At 47.7% G+C, this 22,488-nt stretch overlaps 1 protein-coding gene across 9 annotated transcripts; it reads right to left on the bottom strand.

Moving 5' to 3' along the window:
* Window positions 1–271: 271 nt before the first annotated feature.
* Window positions 272–20,782, bottom strand: SUGP2 (SURP and G-patch domain containing 2). 9 transcript variants are annotated; one of them, XM_088672893.1, is made up of 12 exons: window positions 20,647–20,775; window positions 20,405–20,480; window positions 18,191–18,306; window positions 13,653–15,083; window positions 12,573–12,690; window positions 11,730–12,178; window positions 9,310–9,421; window positions 7,643–8,043; window positions 7,449–7,510; window positions 5,546–5,682; window positions 3,720–3,843; window positions 272–600 (listed from the first exon to the last, which is right to left on the bottom strand). In XM_088672893.1, the coding sequence occupies exons 3-11, from the start codon at window positions 18,297–18,299 to the stop codon at window positions 3,720–3,722; spliced, it is 2,943 nt and encodes a 980-aa protein (XP_088529019.1). In that variant the 5' UTR covers window positions 18,300–18,306; window positions 20,405–20,480; window positions 20,647–20,775; the 3' UTR covers window positions 272–600. The 9 variants fall into 9 exon arrangements, with proteins under 9 accessions (XP_088529019.1, XP_034975277.3, XP_088529018.1 ...); XM_035119386.3 differs by having other exon boundaries at window positions 272–3,567; XM_088672892.1 differs by having other exon boundaries at window positions 5,546–5,688.
* Between the last annotated feature and the right edge of the window lie 1,706 nt (window positions 20,783–22,488).

Here is a 22,488-nt window from a genome sequence, read left to right on the forward strand (position 1 = left end):
ATTATTATATTATTATACCCGACTCCTGTCCTTGCTCATGGCTGGGGTTTCTCTGTGCTTCCTCCTGCTCCTCAGCCTCCTGACTCCCAGCACCCAGTATTTCCCAGCTCTCCTCCTCCTCCTCTGGGGCATCTCCTGTTTCCCACCACCATGAACCTGGGTCCAAACTGTATTCTCCTGCCATTTCCCTGGAAGCCACTCTTCCTCATCTAGCCAGTCCCTGATACCTACGTATGTAGGGCAGCTAAAAGTAACAGCAAGGAACTGAAAATGAGGCTAATAATCAGGTTCATGTTTATTGAAGGCTTTTTTGTTAAAAAATAAAATAAAGCAAAAGGATTACATGCCGTTAAACATTTAAAAAAGAAACTATGAATCAGCTAACAAACTTCTCTTTCCACTACAGGTCAATACAGTTCAGATGGCACAGGAAAGGGAGAAGGGGGGGGGGGGAATCCTGATCAAGTGCCACTGAAAAAACAACACCATCACTAAACAGAGGGTTGGGGGAGAGACACAGGATAGAGAATACACATGCTCTAGCGACTGCAGGAAGAGTGTTCATGGATGCTTGTGGTCTTCGTGAGAGAGCCTGGAAAACTATAATAAGAGGAAAAAACCTAGTGAACCAAATTGGCTACCAAGTGGCCATTTTTGCTCTGCGTTTGAAAATATTTTCGCAGACCCATTAAAGAGGTTCCCCGAAAGTTGCCCAGTGAAAAGCAGATTCTTAGAAGATATCACACACAGGAGAGGAGTGGATTTTGGTTTTAAAATAACCCCAAAAGATCCTTGGGTGCGAAAGCAACAATGGGAATTTAAAGAACACCAGTGTTGCTCAGTTCAATGCTGTCCTAAAACAAATCTTAGCATAAATTAGGAAGGCTGGCTGTAATCATGGTTATCTTGAAGGGCTGGAGAAGATTAAAAGCCCTCTTTGGCCCCATCCCAAGAAAGAGAGTGTTCTATCTTTTAAAAAAATAAAAATAAAAGATTGCTATGTACTGCAGCTCTGGAGAAAGTCCAGAATCAGCAGTACCACCCCACCAAAATTGGGTTTAAACACACAGCCATTTAATTCCCCAGCCTGGATATGAAGATTCGTAAGTTGACACCCCAAGAATTGGGTTCAAACCACAAAGGCAACTGAACCAGCTGGAAGAGAGGACCCCACCCCTCCCACAAAATGCAAGAGAAAAGGTTTGGTTATGCAGTCATCTCACTCTCTGCAAGCTCCTGAAGTCAGGAGGAGAAAAGATTCTAGCAACTCGTAAGAAGACACGAGAGCTGGCTGAATATATGGGGTGGGGTGAAAAAACTGTGGCTGAACACAGAAGCTTCACATTCAAACAGCTACAACCCATTTATGGGCCAGGGGAATCAGCAATCCAACTCACAGAAGGCCAAAAGGCCAGGTTGGGCTGAGAGATAATGTTATTTTTTTTTTTAAAAAAAATGCAACGCTCAATTATGAAAGAGAAACCAAAACACCCCTAGAAATTGGGTAACAGAGTGGTTTTAACAGGACGGTGGCCAGACCCTGTGGCAGCTTCAGCTTGACAGAACTGGATCCTGCAGGCCGAAGGAAGGGGGTCTCGTGGGGTTCTTCAACACCTTGCTATCAGCAGCAAACTTCTTGGCTCAAACAACAGCAGGAGCCCCACCGAGTCCCATGAATGACTCTTGCATTTCTCAGAAAGGCAGAGGAAGAAGTTCCCCATCGCATGTTCCTGATGATGGCATGAAGCTCAAGCTGACTTCAACACCACACTTTGATTCAGAGTTTCCTGGGGCGGAAAAGCTGGTTCTGAGCAGGAAGGAATGCAGCAAACCAGAGTGGAGTATGATTTCCCACTAAAAAGTCCACTTTGGCTATGAAGGGGGAAGGGGGTGTGAATGATCCTGCACAACACAAGACCCCCCACCACAAATGGGTGGCTGTGAGAAACCAAGGTCCACAACGGACAGGATGTTTCAGAGTTAACAATTGGTCTGTGTCCCGTCACCATGATGAAGTAGCCTTTTGCGGAAAAGCCAGGAGAGGCTGGGTGGCAAATTGTTATAGGAGAACTCCAGAGGGGAAATGGATTAAGAGTGAGACTCATCATTCAGAAAACACTGTCAAATTCAAAATCGGGATGCCGTTGAGACGGTTCGTAAGTAGAGTTTGTGCACAGTCTAGAGGGGTCAGCAATGGAGTGAATCCCAAATTTCAGACAACCTTGTACCCCCCACAAAAAAGGGGGGGAAAGCTCCCCAGAGACCTTCCTGCAAGAAAACAGCACTAAGGTTCCTTTGCAGAAGGAAAAGGTAACCAAGACTGTTAAAGAAGACTGAAATGCAGGCAAGCGGAATCCTGCGTGCCTGGCAGTGGCACCGATTGTTGATAACACAGACCTCAGAAACAAAAGTGAGGTTCGTATCTGCCCTACATGGTATCGGCTTCTACATACTGTTTGTATTTTATTTAAAGCAAACAAAAGTGATGGTTCCATGAATCAAACAAGTAATGGTTATTCAATAACTGCAGCTCGTTGTGCAGACCCAAAGCAACAGAAAAAGACATCAAATTGTGTAAAGATGGACGTTCTGAATCTTGAGAAAGGCAGGAAGATCACATAGTCCACGTAGAGGGCAGTCCATTTTTTTGTCCTGTCTGGAATGGATACAGGCGAACACACACCTACACAGGGGTTGTGCTCCGGGGGCCCCACATGCAGAAGTGAAATTGCATAAAGTGGGGAGCATGCTGCTTTAATAGGATGAGACAGACTCACGTGCGTCGATGGGGCTGCTGCCTTCTCTCCCGGGCAGCAGTCCTGAGAGACTTCCAGGCCACAATTGTTCACTTCTTTTGATTTGCTCCTCCCCTCCCCTTCCCGCTGTGACCCATGGCCCCCCACCATTGGCTCAGCTACTCACATTCTCCCCCTGCCACTCCTTTTCTGCTCTGAGCACTGACCCTGCCTTGTTGGAAGATGGATTTGTGCCTCACCCACTGGTTCAGGGCTGCACGGCTAGTGGGGCACTGGGCAGCCCATTCTCTAGGGTGCCCTCAAGAGGTGCTTTCGGACCCAGCAGTGCTGATCTCATGTGCTCCAGTCCCCTCCCTCTGCGCACTCATACCTTGAGTTTGTTGCTGCAGCCAGGACCAGGCTGGCGTGTGCGTGTGTGTGTGTGTGTGTGTGTGTGTGTGTGTGGACATGTGCCTCACAGCACTCAAGAGTGGGGATCTGAGCCGCAGGTAGGAGTAGCCAATTGAGTTATTATTTCCCAGCACTGCATGCACATGTGGTTGTACGCAAGTCAGCCTCGCGTAAGTGGGGAGGGGGGGGGGAGCCTGTACGTCCTAGGCTCTTGTTAAGAGATTTGATCAAAAAGTAGACCCAGCTGTTCCTGCATCCAAAGAACGGCAATGTTTGTTTTGATTTGTTTAGGAGGTTACGGATTCTTAAAAGCAATTTGCTCATCTAATTGCTCCAAATTTAAAAGGGGTGGGGGTTCTCAGAAGATGGCCTGTCCTCTCTCCAGCACACTGATCTTCGCTTCTTTGGTTCAAAGCTCATTCTGGTCATTCAAAATGGAAACAAATATGGGGGGGGGGGAAACCGGTTAAAAACAAATCCAGATAAGCTTTGTGTGCACACAGTAAATATTAATTGAATTAATTGAATTAATTCAAAGGGGGGGACAAAGCTGACTTGCTGCATACAACCTACCTATTTATTAGAGGCTCTTTTCAGATAGTACATCTGGATCATCCTCTGGCGGAAGGTGGCAAAGGTGTCCTCCTTGTTCTCGTCCCCCGCCACACCCAAGCCCTCCCCCGCTGAGGTGGAGCCCCTGAAAGGGAGGCAAAATCAAAGAGAAAGTTAAGCATGCACATGCCCGGGCACCGGCTCCCTTGACAAAAGCGCAGGGCCAACGGGCGATGATGTCTTGGCCATTGTGTTTCGAAAGAGACGGCCGAGCTCCGGGTCAGTCCTTCCCTACGCCCAGTTCCTTTGGCTCGCGCCAACCCCAAAAGCCATAGGAGTCAATTTTGGACAGTGCTACAAAACGGGCAAACAAAACTGCGCCCTTAAATTTTACACAGTTGTATTCCCCCCGCGAAAAGAAACAAAACGAAACAGAAAGGCATGTTGTGAGAGGTAATAACATCAGAAGCAGGTAGATCAAGGCCAAAGGGTTCAGCATCCTGTTCGCCCAACAGATGCTCCCAATGGGAAATCCACAAGCAGGATTCAAACAGAAGAGCCGCTCTCCCCCTCCTGTGGTTTCCAGCAACTGGCATTCAGAAGCATCGCTGCCTCCAAAGTGTGCAGGCAAAGCTGAGCCATCATGGCTAGCAGCCATTTGTCTCATCATCTTTTAAAAAGCCATCCAGGTTGTGGCAGCGAGTTCCACAGCTTAACCACAGACTGTGCAATGAAGGGCTTCCTTACATCTGTCCTGAATCTCTCAATGTCCAGCCTCATTGGATGTCCATGTGTTCTGCAGGGTTACGAGGGGGGGGGGACCTATTTCCATCCCGCTTTCCCCATGCCTTGCATAATTTTATAATGCACCTGTAAGAGAGAGGGCTTGCAGAGAGCAGCCCACTCTGCTTACTTCCACCAGCTGGGAGAGCAGCAGCGAGAGCAGCAAGTATGGGAGGGAAAACCAGGAACAGGAAGTGGCAAAGAAGGGTCCAGGGCTCTGCAGAGTCCTGGAGGCTCAGCTCCAGGTGGGTAGCAGGGAAGCAGGGGAGGAGCTAGCTTCAGCAGGGGCTGGAAAGGAGGGAGGAGGTAGAACGGCACCTCAGGAGCCTGGTTTGTGACCACGGAAGACCCGTAGAGCAAGGAGGAGGGGCGTTTGGATGCCCAGTCAGAGCCCACGAGAGACCATTGCGGGCTTCTGCCCCATGCAGAGCAGACATTATTTGAGACATCTCACCACTGTATATAACATGTACAATAAAACTGAAAATCCAGAGGATGTGTGGAGTGCTTACTCGGGAGTAGCCAACACCCTTCTGTGACAGCACCTTTTCTCTGAGCTACAAATTCCGAAACGCTGCCACCCGAAACCCATACAAGTTGGCGCCCATCCCTGCCTCCTGCAGGAGGGAGCTGCGTGAAGAAGGCCTTTCTTTGGGTGAGAGACCCCAGGGTCACGGCTCGTAAATGAGCCGTTTGTTTCATTCGGCAGCGGGTCTCTGAGGGTGTTGGGCAGGGGGCGTCCTCCCCATCCCTGCTCTGGCAGAAGGCAGACACAGCTTCCCAGCACTTGCAAAACGGGAAATCACTTAGAAGGTACCTGCAAGTTTCTTTCTGGGAGGGCTTTGGGGTTTTTTGTTTTCTGTTTCTAAACAACAGCTCAGAGCTGGGGGGCGCCTGCCCAGGGGCACCACTAGAAGCCTTTGTGGGCAGAATGGTACCCGCTGGGACTGAGTTGGCGACCTCTGCAACAGGGAGTAACTGTGGTGAGATATCAATCCATTCCAAAACCTGTTTGTTTTTAAATAAAAAAGGAGGAGTGTGCCACTCGCTCACGTGCTACGTACACTTTGACGGGGTCCTTGATGCCCTTTCCATGGGTACCAAGCCCAAGGCCTTCCTTCCAGCCCATTTTCTGCAGCATCTGGAAGCCAATGTTCTTCTGGTTCAGCCGCTTGTGGGAAAACTCCAAATCCTTTGACTTCTGCCACTGAGAACAAAACTGATCACCATCATCCTTATCATAAACACCTCATTAAAGCAACAGAACGCCATGGCAGGGTGATTGTTATCATTAATAATAATAATTTATTATTATTATTTGTATAACGCCCTATACCAGCAGGTCTCATGGTGGTTTGCAAACAAGAAAGAATGCAATAACGTCCCCCTCAGCAACACATTTTAAAAGGGCATCAGATGTCAATCAGCCCAAGGCCTGGTTAAAGGGGAACATTTTTGCCTAGCGCCTAAAGGTATATAAGGAAGGCGCCAGCTGAACCTCCCTGGGGAGAGCATTCTCACAAACGGGAGCCACTGCAGAAAAGGCCCATTCTCGTGTTGCTACCCTCTGGAGAAGGCACACAAAGAAGGGCTTCAGATGACAATCTCAGGGACCAGAGGTCCTTGAGGTATTGTGGTCCTGAGCTGTTTAAGGCTTTATGGCACTTTGAATTGGGCCCAGAAACTAACTGGCAGCCAGTGCAGACGGACCAGGATCGGTGTAATTATGCTCAAACCGTCTTGCTCTGGTGAGCAACCTGGCCACTGAATTCAGGTGCAAAACACTCTGGCTAGACCAGAGCTTCCCAAAGGGGGCAGAAGGATTACCCTGAGGGGGTGGCCAAGAGAAAAGAGAACAGCAGGGGGAGGGGTTGCTGGAGGCAAAAATGGCCACCAGGCTTTGAGAAGCTGGTATCATTGGAACAAATCCATTTGTTCAACCAATTGTTCAACAGCTAGAGCCATTCCTGGACTGCAAGAGCCCGGCTATGGCAGCTGCTGCACTGCTTACGTCAAGACTGGATTACTGCAATGCGCTGCACATGGGGCTTCCCTTGCGCTCAACCCAAAAGGTGCAGTCCGCACAGGATGCTGCAGCACGATTGCTGACAGGAGCAAGGCCTTGCGACATCCCTGCTGAGATCTGTACTGGTTGCCATCTTCACATTTTAAAGAAACTGATCTTTTAGTGTGGCCGCACCCAAAATCTGGAACTCCCTGCCTATTGATGCAGGCAGGCACTTTGGCGCCTCCTAAAAACATCCTGGTTTAGACAAGCCTGTCCTTATGCTGAGGTGGATGTGAGTTTTAATTTGTTTCAGTCTATTGCAGTGTTTCCCAAACTCGGGTCTCCAGCTGTTGTTGGACTACAACTCCCATCATCCCTAGCTAGCAGGACCCACGGAGACGATGGGAATTGTAATCCAAAAACAGTTGGAGACCCAAGTTTGGGAAGCCCTGGTCTATTGTTTTAAATTTTTGTATGTTTTTATTAGTGATAACTTTGCTTTTTCATCGGCTTTTTTTTTTATTAAAAAAAAAATTACCCGCAAAAAACAACAACTACACAACGCTTTGAGGTTTCTTCTGTAGCCGAGCTGTGGGTAAATTTTATGAAGAAAAATAAATAAATGCACTTTGAATGCATGGGCAATTAATTGATCTTTTCAAAATTTTATTGTCTTCTTCAGAGATTTGTGTGAACCACTCCTCTGAACAATGCATTTTATAGGGTTGGGGACATTGGGAATTAGTTCAGGGAACCGAGGGGGCCTGAGAAAGTTTGGGAACCATTGGGCTGAGGTTATTGCCAGTACCTAACTGGTGAACAGAAGCTCACACGTACATTTTATGGGGGTTTCAAGCTGGCTTTGAAAGCTGCACTGGGAGGCCTCTGCCTGGAAAGCACAGTGCACTGGATCTCTTAGAGAATAAATGCACGTATTTATTATTTTGCCCCCTTCTCACCTTATTTTTGTGGGACTGATAGCCGCGGGGTCGGTCATACGCAATCCGGACAGGGTCGTGGACTGTAATGGGGAAAAAAAGCAAATCCAGAAGTCAAAGGTCAATCCAGAAAACAAACAAAATTTGAGAAAGAATTACCTGCCTGGCTTAAAGAGCGCAACACCCCCCACCCCCACCCCAGCTGCCTCACTCACCTTTCGGTTCATCAATGAGACAGACCCTCTTGGAGGCTGGGATCAGGCCCACCTTCAAGGACCTGCTGCTGGCCCTCTTGCGCCCAAAGGCACTGCCCCGCAGAGGACCCTGGGCAGATGCTTCTGAGGTGGTGCCCTCTGGCTGCCCTTCTCCAGCTGTACTCGAGGTTCCCACGTTGGCAGAGCCTGCTTGAGCTTCTTCCTCTTCCATTCCAGACTGGGGAGCTTCCTCCTCTTCTTCTTCTTCCTCCTCCTCCTCGTTGTTCTCCCAGTCACCCTCCGAGGCTGCGGGGCTCTCGCTGGCAGGCCCTGGGATAGCGCTGAAGTTGATGGAGGGGCACAGCTCATAGACTTTCATCCGGTAAAGCTTGAAGGCCGAGCTCTCACGGTCATGCAGGAACCTAAGAGAGAGCACAGGAGGACTTCACTGCACTGTTGCTCTGTGACATTTCTGCGTCGCCTCCTGTGTGAGGACCCTGAAGTGGCCCATACAAGTACAGTGGTACCTCTACTTACGAATAACTCTACTTACGAATGTTTCTACTTACGAATGGAGCTCCGTCCGCCATCTTGGATGCGGTTTAGATAGGGTTTTTTCTACTTACGAATTTGTAGATAGGGTTGCTTCTACTTACGAATTTTTTCTCCCAATGCATTCCTATGGGATTCGACTTACAATTTTTTTCAACTTACGAATGTGCGTTTGGAACACATTAAATTCGTAAGTAGAGGTACCACTGTATCTGGCGACAAGCTGCAGCTCTGAGCTTCACACGTAGAAGGAACTAGGCTTGTTCACTGATTTATTTCTAAAAACATTTAGATACCACTGTATCAGAGAAATATATCACAGTGGTTTGCAACAAACTATGCCCACTTGTGCACTGTCTCACTAGAATGGGGTAACTGTGCCCCTAAAGGACCAGGTGTGCAGCCTGAGAGTCTGTCCCTGGAGGTGCAAGTCAATTCTATGTCCAGGGCAGCCGTCTGTCAGCTCCATCTGGTATGCCGGCTGAGACCCTACCTGCTTGTGCATTGTCTCGCCAGAGTGGCCCATGCTCTGGTTTTCTCCCGCTTGGACTACTGCCATGCACTCTAGCTTTGAAGGTGACTTGGAAACAACAACTAACCCAGAATGTGGCAGATAAACTGGTGACTGGGACCATATAACTCCAATTCTAAAGGATCTACACTGCCTCCCAGTACATTTCCAAGCACAATTCAAAGGCCTGGTGCTGACCTTGAAAGCCCTAAACAGCCTCGGCCCTGTATACCCGAAGCAGCATCTCCCCATCGTTCAGCCCAGCCACTGTGGTCCAGCTCAGAGGGCCTTCCGGCGGTTCCCTCACTGCGAGAAGTGAGGTTACAGGGAACCAGGCAGAGGGCCTTCTCGGTGGTGGCGCCTGCCCTGTGGAACACCCTCCCATCAGATGTCAAGGAAATAAACAACTATCTGACTTTTACAAGACATCTGAAGGCAGCTCTGTTTAAGAATTTTTTTATGTTTGATGTTATATTACACTAATAATAAATATAAAATTAATAAATAAATAATAAGGCACCACATGTTGAGTGTTGTTACTGTAATGCCCGGCTCATGCAATAAGGCTCGGGATGCTCCACAAGCACGCCACATGATTTTGCTGGGGAGGCAGAGGGTAGCTCACCACAGATCCGGGTTATCTGTACTGTTGTCGATGCTGAACTGCTCGATCTCGGGTCCCACCTCCGCCACAAACTTGGCCAGCCTCTCTGCTGTCACCATCGTTTTGGGATCCACTGGAAAGCAGGGGTGGGGTGGGGTGGGGGAAGATAACAAAATTATTCCTGCTCCATTTTGAACAGGGCTTACAGGTGAAACTCGGAAAATTAGAATATCGTCGAAAAGTGCATTTATTTCAGTAATGCAACTTAAAAGGTGAAACCAATATATGAGATAGATGCATGGCATGCAAAGCAAGATATGTCAAGCCTTTATTTGCTGTAATTATAATTATTTGTCGCTAGGCGGGTCAATTATAAATGGAATGTAATTAATGAAATGCAATAGCGATGTTTATTTTTGTATTATTGTAACTATTTGTTTTATTGCTGTGGAATTTCCAAAAGAAAGCATTTGTAAAAATGAAAAGAAAAATAAAAAATAATAAGTTGCATTACTGAAATAAATGCACTTTTCGACGATATTCCGATTTTCCGAGTTTCACCTGTATATTGCTGAAACACTGGTGGGATACAGCCACAAAACACAGGGATTTTGTTGTTGTTGTTTAGTCGTTTAGTCGTGTCCGACTCTTCGTGACCCCAGGGATTCACGAAGGACAGGAAAACACAGGGATACAGGACGCTAGCTAGGGCTGATGGGAGTTGGTAGTCCAAAAACAACTGGAGACTAGAGCTGGACGATACCTGGTTTTCAACAGGGTGATATATCAGCAGCTAAAGACCGCAGTATGTACATATATCCCGGTGTCTGGAATGTATCTCGGCTGCAGAAAATAATACAAAATTGGCACATGCACTGCAAACTAGGCTCAGGTGGCCTCAGTGCCTTCCATCCGGTTCAAGTGGTGGCCCAGCTATGCCCTTAACTTCATCTATGCTCTAGTAACCTCCAGGTTAGATTACGCTGGTATATGTGGGCTGGCTCTAAACAGTTCGGAAACGTCAGCTGGTGCAGAATTTTACAGCCAGGCTGCTCACCAGGGCAAGGTGGTTTGAGCATATTGCGTGGATCCTGGCCTCCCAATGAGTTTCTGTGCTGTTTTTTGACCTCTAACCCTCAAATGGCTCAAGGACTGCCTCTCCCCATATGAACCGACAAAGACCCTGCCCTCATCCTCCGAGAGATCCGGACGGTGGCAATACGAGAACAGGCCTTTTCTGCAAGATGGTCTGACTCGTGATAAGGCAGCTTCCTATATTCCTGTGTAATAATGTTAAGAAGAGCTTGCCAGAGAGGTCAACCTTCTAAGTGGCCCCATAAGCTACCCCACAGCGAAGATCCCAGAGAGAATTATGGGAGCAAAGGGGCATCTCCTTTGGATTCAAAAGCCCCTGGGCACAAAATGCCCACTCCCAATGAAAATCACCTAAAGGAGGAGCAGAGGAAACAAAACACCATTGGCTCAAGGCAGCTGTTCAGTGGGCCAAAGGATTTGACTCAGTAGAAGGCGGCTCAGCAGCTCAAGGGTCACAGGTCCCACCTCCAGCTAAAAAGCAGGGGGGGGGGGAATCCTCTCTGTCCAGGACCCAGCAGAGGCATTGGCAGGCAATGCAAAGTGAGACCAGGCTAAGGCTGGACGATATCTGGTTTTCAACATCGCAATATATCACCAGCTAAACAGCATGATATACTGATGGATCATGAAGTCTGAAATAAGGATGCAACTCTGTACAGTAGAGGCATTGGCTGGCTTTGTGGTTTTTCCTGCATTGTGATTTTTGCCGGCGCCTGCTCTTGTGATTCCTTGTAGGGGAGAGCTGAGCCAGCAGTTAACAGGGGCTGCAGGAATTGAGAGCCATGTTGACTGGCTTAAATGATTTTTCCCAAATTGTGATTTTTGCATAGAGCACGCACACGCCACAATTTGTGGTATGTTGCCAGGTCAAAAATTATGATACCGATAACATGATAGGGACTTCAAACTGGTTTTGGATGATATATCGCCAAGTCCTCATAATAAATAACAATAAGTTTATTATTTGTATTCTGCTCATCTGACTGGGTTGCCCCAGCCACTCTGAACAGCTTCCTATATAAAAACATAACAAAACATTACACATTAAAAAGCTTCCCTATACAGGGCTGCCTTCAGAAGTCTTCTAAAGGCCGTTGTTGTTGTTGTTGTTGTTGTTGTTGTTGTTGTTGTTGTTGTTGTTGTTACTATTATCATTTATTTATTAAATTTGTATACTGCCCTATACTTGCAGATCTCACACATATCGGGAGTCAAAATATATTGCCAGGTCAAAAATGATGGAACTGATACCACAATATGGATTTCAATCCAGTTTTGGGTGATATATTGATATATTGTCCAGCCCTAGACCAGGCCACATCCCGCCTGCCCTGAAATTCACCTACCATCAGGGAACGGGCATGCTAGCCCAAGCGAGCTTGCAGCACCCAAACCTTCCCCGGGCGCATCTTCTGGGTCAGTGGCTGAGTCGCAGACTCCCGCCTTCTCCAAGGAGGTCTCTGCTGGGTGGGCTTTGGGGCTCTGCGCCAGGCGCTTCTGCTTGAGCATTCTCCTGGCAGGCCGGAGCGTCTGGGTCCCCACGGTGGCCCGCTTCAGCCTCTGGGCTCTCGCCACCCGCCGCTGAAGGATCCTGGGCATCCTCTTCCCGAAGAGCCGCTTCTTGATGTGGAGGACTTTGCGGGCCCGCAGCAAGGCCCCCATGACAGCCAAATCCTGCAGCTCAGGGGTCTTCTCCTCCTTGGGCTTTTCTTTGGCTGCCGACATCAGCCGATACATCTCGGACAGCTTGAGCTTGTAATATTTGTGCTCCAGGCTGTCTTCTTCCTTCAGAAACCTGTTTCGACCCGGGGCGAAAGGAGCAGCTAATCAAAACAGTAGATTTATCACTAGAAACAATTTACAACAATATCTTAAAATGTACAAAAGGTTAAAAAGAATAGACCAAAACCGGTTAAAAGTCACATAAACTTTCCAAACATCTGGGTAGGCTTTTCTGAACAAGAATGTTTTCAGCAGGCACCGGAAATGATACAGTGAAGGGACCTGCCTGACACCAATAGGCAGGGAGTTCCAAAGTTATAGGCACTGTTTTGTGAAACGATTTGAGTTATACTAATAAGGAGCTGGTATTAAAAAGGTAAGTTAGGCTGGCCCAAGAAGCCCTATTCCTGGCAGGCTCAGAGTCAAGGGAGCGGAAAACCCCCACAAAACAACCAGAAGATATTTACCAGTAATCTGGGTTGTCCTTCAACTGATCTCTCTCTTCCCCTTTCAGAGTGCCAGAAATGATGCCATCCACCATCTTCTCGATCGTCTCGGTGACCTTCTTGTCAGCGCGTTGCGGAGCTAGGAGGACAAGAAACGGGTGGGGGTGGGGATAAAATGAAAACCTTCCTCGTGGGAACTTCACAATCACAAACTTACAGTAGGGCCACAACTCATGCGTGATTTCCTTATGCATTTGCAGCTTTGCGTGGGAAGAGGCGGGGGATAATAAATAAATGGAGAGCTGGGGGAGGGTAGTGGGCAGTTGGGAGAGGCGATATAAAATCTTATGAGACCTTTCCAGAGCCCAGCAAAAGATTAACATTATCGGCAATTTGGGGTGTGGGTTTTTCCTTTGGGTATATTTAATTTTGGGGAGTGGGAAGGCAGGGTAGAGCAAGCCCCACCTCATGCCAACAAGCCCCATACCGAAACTATAACCCTGACAATTCAAAATGTTGGTGCTGACCTTTAAAGCCCTAAACGACATTGGCCCAGTACAGTATACCTGAAGGATTCTCTGCACCCCCATCATTCACCCCGGACACTGATGTCCAGTTCTGAGAGCCTTCCGGCGGTTTCCTCCCTGCGAGAAGGGAAGTTACAGGGAAACAGGCAGAGGGCCTTCTCAGTGGTGGCGCCCACCCTGTGGGTATGCCCTCCCATCAGATGTCAAGGAAATAAAGAACTATCTGACTTTTAGAAGACACCTGAAGGCAGCCTTGTACAGGCAAGTTTTTAATGGTTGGTGTTTTATTGTGTTTTTAGTATTTTGTTGGGAGCTGCCCAGAGTGGCTGGAGTAACCCAGTCCGATGGGAAGCATATGAATCGTTAACATCATCATCATCATCAACCCGAAGAAATGAAATTAAATGCTCACAGGTGCCCTAACAACAGAAGCAAGGTGGGAGAAGAGGACAAAGACTCACAAACTGAAACAACGTGAACGCTAGAAAGTCTATAGATGGAAATAATTTTTCCCCCAAAGAAAAAGGACCCAGCCGTCACTGACAACAGACAGTCGGAAGTAGGACCCCCTTACTCTTAGGCCTGGTTTCCTGCGGGCTCTTGGTTTCCTCCGCACTTGGCTTCTTCAGCTCCATCTGGTACCCGCTTTTCTCCAGCCAGTCCTGCAGGTGTTCAATGTACTCCTTCCCAAACAAGGCCGAGTCGTCAAAATTGGGGAACGAGATGGGCAGAGGGGCCACCCTCTTCAGCCCGACGGCCTCCAGGATTTTCTCCTGCCGGAAGGAGGAGGCCAGGGCGAAGGTCTGGCCGATGAGCACCAGGGACTTCCGGCAGAGGGAGGCAGTGGTCTTGAAGGCATCCGCCATCCGTCCCGCGTCGCTGAAGAAGTTGCTGGACTTGGAGTTCAGCTCATAGCCATTGCAGGCCATCAGGAGCGGGACGGTGCTCTTCAGGAGGCAAGCCTGGAAATGCATCATGTACCGGTCAAAAGGTTTGATGAGCTGGAAGAAGCCGCTCTTGGTTTCCACCAGCTTCTTTTCCAGGAGCAGGTTCAAGAACTGGCCGTCCACTTTGGGCGTCTGCAGCGCCGGGTGCTGCAGAGTCCGCACAATGGAATAGCAGAAGTCCTGGTGCCCCATCTTCAGTGGGCACTTGAAGGAGGCCAGCATCTTGGCACACGTCTCTGTCTCCACCTTGAAGAGCGTGCGGTACATTTCCGTGTACTCCGGGTCCTTCTTGATCTTGTGGAAGCCGGCCCAATTGATGATCTCCACCCCAAAGGTGGTGAAAACATCCTCCGGCTCTTTGTGCCGGGCATACCTCATGGTGTCCGGGTCGTCGTACTTCAGGGTGCCCCTCAGGGGCAGGGACGGCGGCCGCTGGCCGAGCTGGTGGTGAGCGGGGAAGGCCCTCTTCTTGGCGGGGTCAGAGGGCTCCCCCAGCAGATCTGAGGACAAAGCCTGGACCCCTTTCTTCATGGGGAGGACCACATCAGTCTTGCTTTTGACCAGGCCCTGTGGTGCCAGGAGGTGCTTTGCCGCCAGGCCCCTCCCCGCATGTAAAGAGGGAGCAAACTCTCTCCCAGCCTCCAGGCTGGAATCCTGACTCCTCACAGTCCCAAACTCCTCTTCCAATAGCCCTGGAGAACGGAAGCCACTTAACAGCTTTGCTGAACTGTAGTCAGCATCACGGAGCCTGGAGGTCTCTCGGGAGGAGACACGGCCATAGTCCCTTTCCCGAGAGGCCAGGCGACCGTAACCCCGTTCCCTGGTTGATGGGCCGGCGAGCTCCCTTTCCGCAGAAGACAAACGGCCATAGTCCCGGTCACGGGAAGGGGCCTGGGCGTATTTTTGGTTCCGTGAAAATGTTTGTGTGCGGTAATCCTCCTCCTCTGACTGATAGGGAGGCACCGAATAGTCTTCTTTGGGGGCTTCTCGGGCTTCTCCCCTCCAGTCACTGGAGTCTTCATCCTTGTACCGGGCTCGCTGGGCTGGGTGCGAATGAACTGTTGGAGGAAGAAAAAAGAAAGCTATTTCTCATGGCATAAAACCAAGGACACCGGGAGAACTCAACAGGGTGCTTCTTCAACTAATTGGTGCAACATGATGGCACCAGCGTAAAAACTAAGTAAAACAAAATTGGTGCAGACTCTTTTGTAATAGAACAGCATGCCTTTATTACGTCCATCGTTAAAAGATTAAAATAGAGACCTCTCCTCACATGATAAAATCTTCTGGATAACTTTGATAAACAGTTTATTGCCTTCTACACAAATAATAGTTTGATATAAAAACTGGGAGGTTTTGTGTGCAAGGCAAATGCTCCACTACTGAATCATAGCCTTTCTCAAGCAAGCAGGATTTCCAAACAGGAGCCAAAACCCAGAGGTAGAAAACCTGTGATTTGCACGCTCTTAATCTCAGGGTTGTGGGTTCGAACCCCATGTTGGGCAAAAGTTTCCTGAATTGCAAGGTGTTGGAATAGACGACCCTTGTGGTCCCTTCAAACTCTACAGTTCTATGATTCTATGAATGCAAGAGGGTATTTACAGTATTTGCAAATTTACAGAAAACTGAAAGTCTAAAGGTCACCAAAAGGGATCTGGAAAGAGTATCAGTTGAAGGATGGAACTGGACGGAGGAGGAGAAAAAAAGGAACAGCAGGAGAACTTGCTTCCTTGATCCAATAATAATAATAATAATAATAACGGGAGACCTTTGGATCACTGGCCTTAACTGATGTGTTGGGACCTACTAGCATAGTGATTCCAATCTTTTTGGGGCCGCTCCCTTGGTTCCATAAACTCATCCCCAGCACCCCCTAACCTACTCTCTAAGAAGCATTTGAATAGCATTACCCACTAAAGAAAATAAAAATGTCATAAAACTCAAAACAGTTAACACTTAATTGTACATTCATTCATAATAATTATAATTATTTATTATTTCTACCCCGCTCACCTGGCTGGGTTTCCCCAGCCACCCTGGGCGGCTTTCAACAGAACATTAGAAACGGAATAAAATTCCAAACATTAAAAACTTCCCCAAACAGGGCTGCCTTCAGATCCAATTAATTAGTTTAATTAATTCAACAACTTTGATGAACTTTTCAGAATCTGATAGTCACCCCTCAAGTACTCCTGCCTCTTAGTGCACCTTCTAAGTTATCCCCCTGCCCCCCAGTGGACACTAACGCCACCTTTGAGAGCCACTGCACTTGTGTGTCACAGCCTGGTCCAAGGTGGGTTGCAACAGGATAAATTCATGAAAGATTAAGAAATGCATGTTTGGGTTAAAAGTGAGTCCTGGGTTCTGGAAAAGTTGAAGACTACTGCTCTAGGTGATGTTGGTTGGACCCCATCAAATACCAGCCCCGGGCATCCTGGCCAAGGGGCAGGGGTGATGGGGATGTGCACTCCAACAGCAATTGGAAGGGCCCAGACTCAGCATGGGAAAGTTTTTTAATTTCACATCCACATCAGCCTGGATGGCTCACTCAGTTAGAGCATGGTGCTGATAACGCCAAGGTTGCAGTGTTGATTCCTTTATTTATTATTAAATTAGTATACCGCTCTATACTAATTTATGGAGAAAGCAAGAGAGTTCCAGAAAAACGTCTACTTCTGCTTCCCAGCCCGTCAGATGTCAAGGAAATAAACATCTATCTGATTTTCAGAAGACATCTGAAGGCAGTCCTGTATAGGGAAGTGTTTAAGGTTTGATGTTTTGTAATGTTTTGTATGTGGGACAAGAAGCTACAGTTAGAACTGGATATGGAACAACTGATTGGTTCAAAATTGGGAAAGGAGTACGACAAGGTTGTATATTGTCTCCCTGCTTATTTAACTTATATGCAGAATTCATCATGCGAAAGGCTGGACTAGATGAATCCCAAGCCGGAATTAAGATTGCCGGAAGAAATATCAACAACCTCAGATATGCAGATGACACAACCTTGATGGCAGAAAGCGAGGAGGAATTAAAGAACCTTTTAATGAGGGTGAAAGAGGAGAGCGCAAAATATGGTCTGAAGCTCAACATCAAAAAAACCAAGATCATGGCCACTGGTCCCATCACCTCCTGGCAAATAGAAGGGGAAGAAATGGAGGCAGTGAGAGATTTTACTTTCTTGGGCTCCTTGATCACTGCAGATGGTGACAGCAGTCACGAAATTAAAAGACGCCTGCTTCTTGGGAGAAAAGCAATGACAAACCTAGACAGCATCTTAAAAAGCAGAGACATCACCTTGCCGACAAAGGTCCGTATAGTTAAAGCTATGGTTTTCCCAGTAGTGATGTATGGAAGTGAGAGTTGGACCATAAAGAAGGCTGATCGCCGAAGAATTGATGCTTTTGAATTATGGTGCTGGAGGAGACTCTTGAGAGTCCCATGGACTGCAAGAAGATCAAACCTATCCATTCTTAAGGAAATCAGCCCTGAGTGCTCCCTGGAAGGACGGATCGTGAAGCTGAGGCTCCAATACTTTGGCCACCTCATGAGAAGAGAAGAATCCTTGGAAAAGACCCTGATGTTGGGAAAGATTGAGGGCACTAGGAGAAGGGGACGACAGAGGACAAGATGGTTGGACAGTGTTCTCGAAGCTACGAACATGAGTTTGACCAAACTGCGGGAGGCAGTGCAAGACAGGAGTGCCTGGCGTGCTATGGTCCATGGGGTCACGAAGAGTCGGACACGACTAAACGACTAAACAACAACAACAACAACAATGTTTTCATATGTGTTGGGAGCCACTCAGAGTGGCCGGGGGCCCCCACTCAGATGGGCAGCCTCTACAAAGCTCAAGGACACATCCCAGCTACACAAAAGCACTCTGTGTGCAAAGCAGGGCTGGCAAGGAGAGTGGCCTGGGGAGAATCTGGAGGGTGGCACCTGTCCTCCGAGGCCTGAGCGTCCCCATCCCTGCTTTAGGGGAAGGTCTCAGAAATGGAAGAGAGCAAGGCATGTGGAATTATTTTCTGGCTCAGGATAAATTTACTGGGGTCATAACGCTAATCTAAAACGACTTGAGTCCCTGAGGCCGGAAGCAGGAACGGGGTCAAAGGCTGTCGAGCAGCAGCAACAAATAGCTCAAGGGCATTTGGACCAACCATACCTCTAAACTGGTGGAGGGCCTCATCGATGGGGTCGCTCCTGTCCAGACGTTTCGCCTTGACTTGCATGAGGGCATCAAAAGACTCCTGCGTCATCCGCCGAGCAGCCATCTGGGCTCTGTAATGAGAAAGGAAGAAGAGCTAGGGGGGAGGGGGAACAGTTGGCATCCATATCACCTAGCAATCCTTGAGCATGATTCTTAAATCAGGGAGACTCAGCACATATAAAATAAAGCGAATAAGTCCCTTCTACTACATGCTCTGAATCTTCCAACGTTCAGCTTCACTGGATGCCCAAGAGTTCTACTGTTAGGAAAGGAGGAGAAAAACCTTTCCTCTATGCACAGCAGAGGGGGAGAGCTATGAACCTCACATTCTTGTTTCTGGGCTTCCCATCGGCATCTAGGTGGCCAGCATGAGGACAAGGGTGGTGGATGCAGCAGGGCGTTTCTTATGCTCTACCTGCACTCAACCGCATCAGGTGACTTGTGCCAGCTGTCTTCAACTGCTGGGTGGTGACCCACTTACCAGGCCAAAGCCTAATCTATGGTGGGTCACAGCAGCAGCATTGCCTAATGATACTAATAGTAATAATTTTTATTATTTATACCCCACCCATCTGTGTCCCCAAACGCATGTCGAAGACTAACCGACTTACACCTCTGTCACCAGATGCAATATTCAAAGCTGCATCACTCCTGCTTCCAACTTTCTTCCAATGAAAAGAGATAGTAACTTTCAGCTCACTGAGAGACTCCAGAGCAGTAGGCTGGAGGACAGAGGAGTTTTCATTTTTAAGTTTTGCGAGACTGGGCAAACAAGTTTAGAAAGGAGCAGACTACTCTCTCTTTTCCTTGTTTCTGTTGAAAAGCATCCACCCAGCCATGTTGAGAGGTAGAACTGGGTATCATCCGCATACTGGTGAACACCCAGCCCCAACCCCCTGATGAACTCTCCCAGCCATTTCATGTAGATCAGGGGTGGCCAACTCCCAAGAGACTGCGATCTACTCTCAGTGTTAAAAACTGGCAGTGATCAATCCCCTTTTGGAGGCTTCAGGTCAAAGTTATTGAGCTTTTTTTAGGGAAGAGGGAGGTCCATCCATTTCTAGGGGTTCAGGTCTAAATTGTGTAGCTTTTTTGAGGGAGGAGGAAAACCAGTGATCTACCACAGGCGTCCAGTGATCATGATATACCTGTTGGACGTGCCTGATATAGATGTTAAAAAGCATGGGGGAGAGGATGGAGCCCTGAGTAGTCCGAACATTCATCTCCCACCACTACTTTCTGGACACTACCCAGGAGGAAGAAGCAGAACCCCTGCAAGGGTTGAGAAGACAGGTTTTGCTCATCCAAGCTGCTTGTTTGCATTCTTGGGGGGGGGGTGTTAACATGTTGAAACTGATCCCATAAAACTTGACTAGACAGAGAGCTGGCACTCCCACGAATTTATCTGCAAAAAGCTTTGCAAAATAGCTGCAAAGGGGGATGTTGAGGTCCAGCTGCCGCCTCTCAGCCTAGCCTACCTCACAGGGTTGTTGTGGGGATTGAGGGGAAGGGCATAGCTGCCAAGTTTTCCCTTTTCTCACGAGGAAGCCTATTCAGCATAAGGGAATTTCCCTTTAAAAAAGGGAGAACTTGGCAACTATGGGGGAAGGGGAGTGCCTTGTACACCACCTTGAGCTCCTTGAGGGGGGGAGGGCTATTGATACCATATATACATATATATATGTCCCTTTATTGCACAAATAAAGTACATACAATACAAACATTACACATTACTGTACAAATAATCCAATAAATTACAAACATAGAAAAAAAGGGGGGAGAGAAAAGAAATAGAAAATGAGTTTGTTTAAAATAAGAAGAACCTTCCAACTATACCTGTTGTACTATTTTGCAATTTAAATTTTTTTTTACAGTTTCCTAGAATTGTTTTTTCTCCTTCTTAATTCTGATTTTCTCTACCGTTGCGTTATTTTACAAGACTCATTCGATATCTGCCAGGAGACTTTTGTCACCGTAATAATTTAAAATACCCTCAAATAATGGGGGGGGGAGTCCTTTGCCCAGCACCAAAACCAGTTAATAGTGGTGGTAGCAGGAAAGGTTATCCAAGTTAGCCAACGTACAACCAAGAAGTCCTTCTTTTTAAGGCACCTAAAGGGGAGGAACCTCGGGAGCGGAGGGTTCTTTTGACAGAGGTTGCCACCTTACCAGGATCTCCCTTTGCACCGTTGAAAGGAGGCAGGCCCCGACATCAGTTCGCAGGCTGTTGCCAGTGCTTTGGGCCCTGGAAAAAATAAAAGCCGCGTTTACCGATTGCCTGGGCCTGCCCAGCAAATTGGCCTCTAAAAGCAGAAGAGGAGGGTGCCTGAAGGTCAGTTGGCAACCCTCTGCTCTTCCTCCTCCCGCTTTTCTTTCTTTCTTCCCCCCCCCCCCTCAGAGCTTTCACTTACCAAAGGCTAATAAGAAAATGGAGGGGGGGCGGAGTTCCCCACTTATTTAAATTAATACAGAAATCCCCAGCAACACACAGTCTCGAAACCAGGCAGGCAGGAGGTGTCTGCCACTACGCATGCGCAGAGATTCCACTGCGCACGCGCGTGGAGATTGTACTGCGCGCACGCGCAGCCGCTTTCTACCCAACCCTGCCCTTTTTTAAAAAAGATCTCGCGCCTCCACCACTTCTTCCCTCCCTCTTGTGCGCACGCGCAAAAGAAAAAACACACGCATAGATACACAAACACACACACCTCTTCCGTCGCAAGGGCTCTGTCGTGAGGCGCATGCCCACAATGTGCTTGTCAAATTATTCGGCCTCAGCTGCTTTTGCAGACTGAAGCGCTTCTTTTTCTTTATGCTCGAAGTGAACGAATAACGAATAATTAGTACAGTAAATCTGATTGTTGTAATTTCATGTTGTAAACCGCCCTGAACTCTACGGATGAAGGGTGGTATGAAAATTTAATGAATAATACTGTAATAAGTATTGAATCCCTTGAATCCTTAGTCTGTTTAATTCTTTGTGTCTCCACATGTTGCTGAACAGCAACTCCAGTCATCCCTGGCAGGTGTGCTTAATGAACGGGAGATATAGTTCAGCAGCACCAGGGGGACCAAAGGTACCCAACACCTGATTTAAAGGGTGGCAATTCCTTCCTAAATTTGTACCTATATATAATAAAACAACTTTGTCTTAATTCTATGTGTCTATTGCTTTTCTCCTCCATTTTCTCTGGGGGAGCGCGGTAAGCTGTCACTCGTAAGGCAGGCATCCCCAAACTTCGGCCCTCCAGATATTTTGGACTACAATTCCCATCTTCCCCGACCACTGGTCCTGTTAGCTAGGGATCATGGGAGTTGTAGGCCAAAGCATCTGGAGGGCCGCAGTCTGGGGGTGCCTGCTCTAAGGGGAAACCGGTCCACCCTCAGAGGAGATGGGTGGACTCCACCCAAGGACAGACCTGGGACCCGTTTGTGAGGTCACTTTGCAGTTGAGGGCCACCATCCCAGCCTTGGGTCAGCAGCCTGTGGGTGGCTTGGCTTGGCTGGGACAGAATCAGAAAAGCTAGGGGTTAATTAAAAAATATCAACATATATTAGAAAGTGAGAAAGACCATCAGCAAAGCCTGAGGATTAATGGCTGGGAAACTGGTGAGGGGACCAATCTCCATTGCTAACGGGAAATTGCTAAGGGTGTTTTTTTGAGTCCTTATTCAATTATGGGTGCCTTCAGTTTTTTTGTGTGTTTTTTTTAATTGCTGGTCTTTTTGCATTTTAATGTTCATGTTATTGGTTTTTGTATTTTGGAAAGAGCTGCATATGGCACACTGTTACAGGGAAACCCTTGGGCTCATTTGGATTGCCAAACAAAGACACCAGCCAAACGTATTGGAGCAAAACAGCAGTCTGTAGGCCTGGTAATAATAATAATAATAATAATAATAATAATAATAATAATAATAATAATTATTATTATTATTATTATTATTTATTATTTATACCTCGCCCATCTGGCCAGGTTCCCCCAGCCACTCTGGGCGGCTTCCAACAAAATATTAAAATACAGAAATCCATCAAACATTAAAAGCTTCCTTAAACAGGGCTGCCTTGAGATGCCTTCCAAAGGTCTGGTAATTATTGTTCTCTTTGACATCTGGTGGGAGGGCATTCCACAGGGTGGGTGCCACTACCGAGAAGGCCCTCTCCCTGGTTCCCTGTAACTTGGCTTATTCAAAAGGACTTGCACCCACCCCATAGAAGAAGCAGGAAGAAGCCCATAATAAAGGATGGCTCCC

This window comes from Zootoca vivipara, chromosome 6 (assembly GCF_965207765.1).
Source record: "Zootoca vivipara chromosome 6, rZooViv2.hap1.1, whole genome shotgun sequence".
Lineage (NCBI taxonomy): Eukaryota > Metazoa > Chordata > Lepidosauria > Squamata > Lacertidae > Zootoca > Zootoca vivipara.